A 9,590-nucleotide genomic window follows, 5' to 3' on the forward strand; every position below is an offset into this window, starting at 1 on the left:
ATATTTCGCTTACTGGAGTAACAGCGTGATCCTACTAGTACACCGTGGTTTCGTGTATTGATACTGCACTTGCTTTTTCTTTGTTGAGTACAGGGCATCTTTAGGCGGCTACTGACAGACCTCAATCAGGAGATCATTGACTGAGACCGGATTCGTGGGTGAGCCAGTTCTTCCAGGCTACCTTGGATTCATCCTTAGTCTAGTCCATTCTTTTTGAGACTCGGACTAGAAGTTCAGACTTTTAACTTATGTTTAGTTTTTTCGGGGTTGTACCCCATTTTTCTTAGACTTGTTGATTAGTAGACTTTTGGTATAGTGACTTTCAGGTTCTAGGGGTTGAACTTCCACAAGGGTTATGATTAGTTGTTTTGTTAAACCTTTGGAGTTTATGGGAACTCCATATTTAATTCATCATTTAAACCTTCTTCAGTATTTTTAAATGCTTTAGTTTTGTTAACTTGTTTAGTCGGATTATAGTAGGGGTTCTCCCATAGAGGGGTTAGTGTGCGTGCCAATCATAGTAGTCTGGGTTGTGACAAAGTTGGTATCAGAGCCCTAGGTTTGTTGATCTTAGTGTTTCCTATCAATTTTCCTGGTATGCCTTTGGATAGGGATATAAATTTTTGCATTGACATGGAGCCCGATACTCACCCCATCTCCATTCCTCCTTATCGCATAGCTCTAGCAGAATTGGTAGAGCTTAAAGCTCAAATTCAGGAGCTTCTTGATAAAGGTTTTATCCATCATATTGTTTCCCAGTGGGGTGCTCCTATCTTGTTTGTTATGAAGAAGGATGGTAGTATGAGGATGTGCATAGACTATCGACAGTTGAATGGGGTCACCATTCGAAATAAGTACTCATTGCCTCAGATAGATGAAGTTTTTGACCAGTTGAAGGATGCATAAGTTTTCTCTAAGATTGATCTAAGGTCTAGATACAACCAGTTAAAGATTAGGCCTGAGGATGTATTAAAAATGGCATTCAGGACCCGTTATGGGCAATATGAGTTTTTAGTGATGTCGTTTGGGTTGACCAATGTGCTTGCAGCTTTCATGAGTTTGATGAATGTCGTGTTCAAATTATTCCTGGATTCGTTTGTTATCGTCTTTATTGATGACATTTTGGTGTATTCAAAGAGTAAGGAAGAGCATGTTGACCATCTTTGTATTATTTTTGGTGTCCTTGGGAAACAGAAGTAGTATGCCAAATTTTCAAAGTGTGAGTTCTGATTGACTTCAGTTGCCTTTATTGGGAATGTGGTTTCAAGGGAAGGGGTGATGGTAGATCCCTAAAAGATCGAAGCAGTCAAGAATTGGGTTCGGCCTAGCTTTGTGACTGAAGTTAGGAGTTTCGTGCGGCATGTTAGCTACTATCGACAGTTTGTGAAAAAATTTGCTACGATCGCCACACATTTGAAAAGGCTGACCAAAAAGGAGCCTTTCGAGTTAACCGACAGGTATGAAGAGAGCTTCCAAAAGCTCAACTCTTCTGACTACAACACCTATTCTAGCACTGCCGGTGGAAGGTAAAGATTTCATCGTTTATTGTGATGTTTCACATTCAGGTTTGGGTGTTGTGTTGATGTAGGATAAGAATGTCATAGATTATGCATCGCGGCAGCTGAAGGTGCATGAGAGAAACTACCCGACGCATGATTTTGAGTTGGTAGCGGTAGTGTTTGCTCTCAAAATCGAGCGGCATTATCTATATGTGTCAAGTGTGAGATGTTTATGGACCATCGTAGTTTACAACATGTATTCACCCAAAAGGACCTGAATCTGAGACACCGAAGGTGGATGGTGTTACTCAAGGATTATGATGTTACCATTCGGTATCATCCGGGTAAGGCTAACGTGGTGGCAGATGCATTAAGCCAGAAGACAGTGAGTAAGGGTAGTCTAGCTTGCTTGGGTGTGTCCAAGCGACCTTTGGCCAATGAGATTCAAACCTTGGAGTCTAAGTTCATGCAGTTGGGCATCTCAAAGAAAGGTGGGTGTTAGCCAGCATTGAGGTTAGACCAATATTCATTGAGGAAATCAAGGCCAAGAGTTTGAATGAGATAAAAAAAAAACAGTGTCTGGCAAGGCACAAGATATGGCTCTTGATGCGGGTGGTGTGCTCCGTTTTATAGGAATAATTTGTGTTCCCCGAGTGGATGACTTGATTCAGAAGATGTCGACAGAATCCCATGGTTCATGGTATTCCATTCATCCGGGTGTGACCAAGATATACCAAGATTTGAAGTGACTTTATTGGTGGTCTAGCATGAAGAAAGACATAGCTCAGTTTGTGGCTAAGTGCCAAAATTGTCAGCAGGTAAAGTATGAGCACCAAAGGCCTGCAAGTTTGTTTTAGCGAATGCCAATTCCTGAATGAAAGTGGGAAATAATAGCTATGGATTTTGCGGTTGGTCTTCCCAAGACCTTGGGGAAGTTTTACTCTATTTGGGTGGTGGTTGATAGACTGACTAAGTCAGCCCACTTCATTCCAGTCAGAGTAAACTATAATGCTTAGTAGTTGGCTAAGGTTTATGTGAAGGAGATAGTGAGGTTGCATGGGGTGCCCCTTTCCATCATCTCGAATTGTGGTACGCAATTCACATCCAAGTTTTGAGGGAAACTGTATGAGGAGTTGGGCACTCAACTCACTTTTAGCACAACCTTCCATCCACAGACGAATGGGCAGTCAGAAACAACTATTCAAGTGTTAGACAACATGTTGAGGTCATGTGTGATTGACTTTGGAGGGCATTGTGATGCGTTCCTACCTTTGTGTGAGTTCTCTTATAATAAAAGTTAACACTCTAACATTGACATGGCAGCGTTCGAGGCACTTTATGGGACGGGATGTAGATTACCCATAGGGTGGTTCGAGGTTGGAGATGTGAAATATTTGAGGGTTGAGTTGGTGAATGATTCTCAAGATAAGGTAAAAAGCATCCAAGCTAAGGTTCTAGCAACTCAGAGTCGACATAAAAAATATGTAGACTGTAAGGTAAGGGACATGACATTCCAAGTTGGTGAGAAAACTCTTCTAAAAGTGTCACCCATAAAGGAGGTGATGAGATTCGACAACAAGGGAAACCTTAGTCCTCGATACATCAGGCAATTTGAAATTCTTGACTGTGTATGGCCAGTGGCTTATAAGTTGTCTTTACCGCCTAGCCTATCTGGAGTTCACCCAGTGTTCCTTGTGTCTATGTTGAAGAGGTATCATGGGGACAGAGATTATATCATAAATTGGGACTAAATTTTGTTTGACAAAGACCTTCAGTATGGGGAGGAACCGGTTGCAATTCTTGATCTCGATGTCCGAAAGCTGAGGACCAAGGAGATAAAGTCTGTAAAAGTTCAATGGAAGCATAGTCTAGTTGAGGAAGCTACATGGGAAACTGAGAAGGACATGTGAGACAAGTATCCCCTGTTGTTTGATGATTTATGTACTACTCTACTCTTGCCTTAGCAAGTTCTCCTAGTTTATCACTCAGGGACTAGTGATGGGTAAATTGTTACCTATTGTAATGACATGTTCTAGTCATTATGAAAAAGTTAATGGGGAAAGAATTTGGGCCAGAAAACTTTCGAGTAGTAACTTGGAAATTTCTCGCTTAGGCCAGACTTGGATGAAATCTGAGTTAGGTGAGGTCTAGGAAAATCTAGTAATGGTTGGGGAATTTAATTATGAGTTTGATTACATGAGTGGATAGCCAAGACTTTACAAAATCGAATTCGGGCAAGTAGAACTCCCGAAACTTATCTTGGGTGAAAGGGTAGTTTTAGAACGTCACGGGTTGAAATTGTGTTGCGAAATAGGAGCTTGGAACTCAAAATCCGAGTTTGTGTCTCCGTGAAAGACACCGGGGGGGATTAATCCCTATATAGCGGGGCCGCTGTGGTGGTATAAGGCTGCTGTGGTGGGATAGTCGCGACTGAAATTGGGGAAAAACCCAGAAACGTTATTTTCTACAAAACTTTGTTCTTGAGAGCTAAAGGACGATCCAAGGCAATTTCCTGTTAGATTTCCACAAATTCTAGCGCTAAAGGTAATATAAGTACTACCCTAATCAATATTTCGATTCATAGGACTTAGAATCTTGGGTATTTATCGTTGGGGAAGGGTTTTGGCTTGAAGTTAATGGTGAAAAAAAGCCCTAGTTAAGCAATAAGATATTGGATTTGGCCTTGGTTTGATATTTTTTGTTATAATTCGGGTAAATTAGACCTTGTTTAGTAGTCCTTGCATTAGTTGCTTGTTTTAGATCAAGAACCAGCTGAAAGACTCTAGAAAAGGAAGGCTCACGAGCCTTAGGAGTATTCAGGATTCGTTTCGAGGTGGGTGATGGTTTGATTTCTTGTTGTGTGATATATGCCGGTTAATTACTTCATTTTATGCCTGCATGTATGTGAATAGTAAATGTGAATCGAATCTAATGAAATGATTATGTGCGAACAATTACATGCCCTGAACCTGTTACTTGTCTATGTGACTATATGCACTGTTCATTATGGGTGTGATTGTGACTATGGTTGTGCTGACTGGATCGAGTGTCACGTTCTGATACATACATTGGACCGGATGTCACATTCCAACACGTATATTGGATCGGGTGTCACGTTTGGACACATGTACATTGGACCGGATGTCACGTTCCGACACACTAACAGTTTTGGTGTGGGTTCCATGAGAGGACCACTTGTGATTAATTCATTTTTGTCTACCTGTTATTGATATTTGGGAATTGTATATTGCTCCTAAAATGATAATTGAATTATGCGTTCTATATATGTGTGTTTACTGTATTGTAATTACTTGCTTATATCTCCCTTATTGGAGTAGTCGCGTGATCCTACCAGTACACTGTGGTTTCATGTACTGATACTGCACTTGCTCTTTCTTTCTTGAGTACAGGGCATCTTCAGGCGGCTTCTGACAGACCTCAGTTAGGAGATCATTGACCGAGATCGGATTTGAGGGTGAGCCAGCTCTTCCAGGCTGCCTTGGATTTATCCTTAGTCTAGTCCATTCTTTTCAGACTCGGACAAGTTCAAACATTTTACTTATGTTTAGTTTTTCGGGGTTGTAACCCCTTTTACTTAGACTTTTTGATTTGTAGAGTTTTGGTAATGTGACTTTCAGGTTCTAGGGGTTGAACTTTTGCAAGGGTTATGATTAGTTGTTTTGTTAAACCTTCGGAATTTGTGGGAACTCCATATTTCATTCATCATTTAAACCTACTTCCGTATCTATAAATGCTTTAGTTTCATTAAGTTGCTTAGTCGGATTGTAGTAGTGGTTCTCCAACCGGGGGGATAGTGTGGGTGTCAATCACGGCGGTATGGGTCGTGACATTTTTGTATCAGTTTCCACTTATTGATAAGTCTTCAATTTCCAAAAAAAAAAAAAAACAGAATAATGATTATGTTTTATCAAAAAAGAAAGAAGATTGAAGATCATATATTTGTTCTCTGTTTTATATTTGTGCTATTACAAAATGAATTTAAAATGCATTTTCAATTGATTCATCCCTCTTTTTATGTGTATGTATTATTTTTATCCACATAATAAAATTATAATTTTGATTTCTTAAGGGAGAAATACTTCTAGGACTTTATCACCGACTGAAGAATTCTCCTCCATACAGGTAAATCTCGAAACTTGTGAGCTTTTATTTTCTTTTTTGTTATATCTTTTAAATTATAAATAAAATCTAAATTGTGAGGATTGCTATTATAATTCTTATGAAAAATATATTCTCATTTAAAATCAACTCATGTCGTTAGTAATTCAAGTGCATTGAGAAGGTATGCAATTCTATTAACCTTAAAAGTATTTAATTTGTATTCAATTAAATCATCTGAAGAAAAAATACTTATATTTGATCATTCTTGCTTATAATGATGTTGGAGTCATAAAACAAGAAGAAATATGTAATTTTTTTAATTTTGTCATTATATTATTTAACTTAAATAATATACATCCATTCAGAAAATTCTAATGTGCTACTAATTATCATTATATTGACCGTAGCTGTTTGAAAAGTGCTTGATAGATAATTTTCATAACATTTCTTCATTAAAGGTTTATTTATTCTTTTGTTTGTTTATTTGTCAGAAAAAAAAAACTTCTTATTTAGGTGCACATATATTTAAGGATTAATGTATTTCTTTTTTTTCACAAAAGAAAGAATAACACAACTTCAGATCAATTTCTTAGAATAAAATTGCAGTTGAAATTGAGACAAAAAAAAATCAATTTCTACGTATGTCTTTGTAAAAAAAAATACGACAATAAGATAATTACATGCACAATTTTAAAAATACTTCATGTTTTTATGTTTACTTTGTTGTCATCTACTCATCCTTTTAAGTATTATTAATTATTTTTTCTATTGCATATTTTGAACTTCCAAAATATATGAAAAAATAAACCCTGTACAACTCCTTTTTGTTTTATCTCTTATATAATTTTTTTTATTTTTTAACATCTTAGACTTATCATTAAGAAAATATAAAATTTGAATCAAAAGTTAATTGCATTCTTTTAGATAAGATGGTTACAACAATTCTTATCAATATCAATATTTGAATTATTATCTTTACAAAAATTATATAGAAAAAGGAATTTGAAATAAAAAAATATATTAAATAAAAAAATAACTTCGTGAAACGGTTCCACTAATTAAGGCAATTTTAAAGGATACATGTGAAATCACATACGTTTTAGTCAATTATTTAGAATTTCATACTTTTTAGAATAAAAAAATAAAACACAAATGCCATTAATACCTAAAATGTTCCGTGTATATATTTAATATAAATATAGTAGAGAGGATTAGAAGAAGACAAGAAATTTAAAATAACATTTACGTGTAAAAAACAATCATTGAAATTCTCTTGTGGTAAAAATAATAGAAACATTTTTGTGGTGGTTTGTGTAAGCAAAGGAATTGTCACGATCCGAGCCTACACCCTGGACGTGGCAGACACTCAAGAACCATTGCTGGTCCCCAAGTGAATCCTCATTGTGGCTGACTATAAGCGGAGGACTAACTTGAGCATACATAAGCATCAATTTGAAAGAAACGTTTGAAATAATTTATTGAACCTCCAAACTTTATTGAATATACTCAGTATGAAACATAAGTTTCAAATAAAATATCTAAAACTGAAAGACTCTCCAAAACTATCTATCAATGAAGCCTCTACTATTAAGGAAGGTTGCCAGGACAAGACCCACGACACCTCAAAACTACTAACTGGAAAGTAACTGTGAAGTCCTCTGGAATATAAAGAGGCTCACCAAAGCTAACTGGAGTGTAGAATGATCTCCACAAAGCGTCTGTTGATAATCATGAACACCTATATCTGCATCATAAAAGGATGCAGGTCAAAAGACATCAGTACATGGAATGTATGAGTATGTATTATAGCTGAATAACAAATAACTAAAAGAAAAGATTGCAATAGATAACAACATACTCAAGTTGAATGTAAAGAAATAAAATAGTTAAATCATTTAAAGCTTTACAAAATACTTTCTCATCTCTGAACTCAACACAATAAGTGATATAATAAAAACACACTTTTAACTTTATTTGGGAGATTCTCTAACCGACAACTATCACTATGAGCTAGTGATGATACATCGTCTCGCCTACGCTGCCAGAATTGTCCTATACCTTGCCGTAGTATAGAACACCTCAACTAAGTGGATCCACTAAGCATGCTTAAAAGCAATAAGGAATCATCTAAAAAGTATGACCCTTTACCCATGTTGGCATACATGGTTATGGGGGCTGTGAGTTGTTTGAACTCTCCCCCATATCTGTACTCAATACTACTCTTAATAATATATACTCATGCTCATATGTTTAAACAAAATATAACTCTTCCTCTGATTTGAGATAATTGCTCAAACTACCCTCTTAAAAGAAGTAATTGCTCTTGAAATAACATTTGAACTCATAACTCATTTAGAAATCTCAGTTTCTCTTTTATCAATGTAAAAATTGATGTCTCTGGGAATACATAGTCCCCTTATACTAATACTTGAAAACTCTTTATAAAAAAAAATTCAAAATCATATTATAATATGACCATTGATGACTTGGGAAGTCATACTGCATAATCATTGATGATATATCTAGATACCATACTCCTTAAATATTCATGGCATACTCGATTGTCATACTAATCATGTTTTAGAAACTCTTTTCTCAAAACTCATCTTTACTTTCTCAAAACTCAGTTTACGAACTCAAGTGTTGACTTTAAAAAAAGCTTTTCAAAATAGGGTTCATGCTAAAATATAGACATGAACAAATCAACTCAAGGATCTCAATAACAATATAAAAACTCAATAATTAGGAATATTTTTTTAAAAAAAGAAACATGAACTCAACAACTCAAAATAACTCATCTCAAGAATACTCAAATCTAGGGAAGCAATCCTAGATTAGTCTTTTATTGATCTAAAAGTAGATGAAGGCATGAGGACGAACTAGTCCAACACTATGATAATCTTATATATCTAAAAGAACAAGGTTCTTAAAAATCTTGAAGAATCTTAAAGAAGAATATGATTAGAAATCTTGGAACCCTAGCTTGAAAGATAACAATCAAGAAAACCTTTCTTGAGATTCTTGAATTAGTTTCTTGAAATCTCTATGGCCAAGGATTATGATTTTCATTAGTGATTCATAATTGTATGGAGGAATTGGAGTTGAAAAGAGTGAAATTCTTGGAGAAAGACTTACTTTGAAGAAGAATCTTGAATGGAGTCTTCTATTTTGATTTTTTTAGGGTTTTGCCCTAGGGTTTGAGAGAGAAAAGAATGATGGATTAAAAGATGGAAACAAGACTATTTAGGGCTTTAAAGGAGTTAAGAAATCTGTTTTCAAGGTTTTCATAGTGGTATAAGGAGAAGAAAATTACCTTATTTAGAAATTCCCCACGGCTAAAACAGAACTGCACTACATTATTTAATAAAATGATTATAACTCTCTACTCCGAATGTGGAAAGATGCAAACTTGGTGACGTTGAAAGATAGTTCAAAGTCCTTTAATTTGATAGGTTATGGAACACGTAACTCTTTATATTCTAAGAGATATGGTCGTTCGAAGTTGATCCTAGTAAAATCTTACATCAAAACTTAATCGGTGACCATAATTGATATCCAGAATCATTCCACACGTAATAATTTACCTTTACACATATGGTCAATTTCGGAATCACCCGATACGAAATTACATGTGAATGAAGAATAGTTTGGGTCTTAACTCAGAAGTTTTTGGGGGTGTTATAATATCTTCCCATTGGGGTCATTCGTTCTCAAATGACGGCTGCAACAAGAATGGAAAGGGGTTACTCTTATTATATTCAAGTCTAACTCAGAATCACGAAGTACTTAACATAGAGTGATTATTCTGATTTAAATCACATTATTCGGTTTCTCTACCTCTATAGGAAATATCATCCCAAGAACACTACTCCTTACCTCTACATTCAACTAAGCTTGAGCTCATATCACAAAATACCTAATGTATCACACATTGTCTACATGTTAACAAGACGACATTCAAGCTTAGAA

The 9,590-nt window shown here is 35.8% G+C and overlaps 1 protein-coding gene across 1 annotated transcript; it reads left to right on the forward strand.

Moving 5' to 3' along the window:
• The first annotated feature begins 2,815 nt into the window (after positions 1 to 2,815).
• On the forward strand, positions 2,816 to 3,409 carry LOC125829996 (uncharacterized). The gene is made up of 2 exons (XM_049509222.1): positions 2,816 to 3,193; positions 3,275 to 3,409. The coding sequence occupies exons 1-2, from the start codon at positions 2,816 to 2,818 to the stop codon at positions 3,407 to 3,409; spliced, it is 513 nt and encodes a 170-aa protein (XP_049365179.1).
• The last annotated feature ends 6,181 nt before the right edge of the window (positions 3,410 to 9,590 follow it).

This window comes from Solanum verrucosum, unplaced genomic scaffold (assembly GCF_900185275.1).
Source record: "Solanum verrucosum unplaced genomic scaffold, falcon-dt-bn FXZP01000054.1, whole genome shotgun sequence".
Taxonomy (NCBI): domain Eukaryota; kingdom Viridiplantae; phylum Streptophyta; class Magnoliopsida; order Solanales; family Solanaceae; genus Solanum; species Solanum verrucosum.

Coding starts and splice junctions, on each gene's coding strand:
- LOC125829996 (XM_049509222.1), top strand. CDS start 2,816: ATGGCAGCGTTCGAGGCACTTTATGGGACGGGATGTAGATTACCCATA. Junction 3,194..3,274: donor GAGTTCACCCAGTGTTCCTT/GTGTCTATGTTG, acceptor AAAGACCTTCAG/TATGGGGAGGAACCGGTTGC.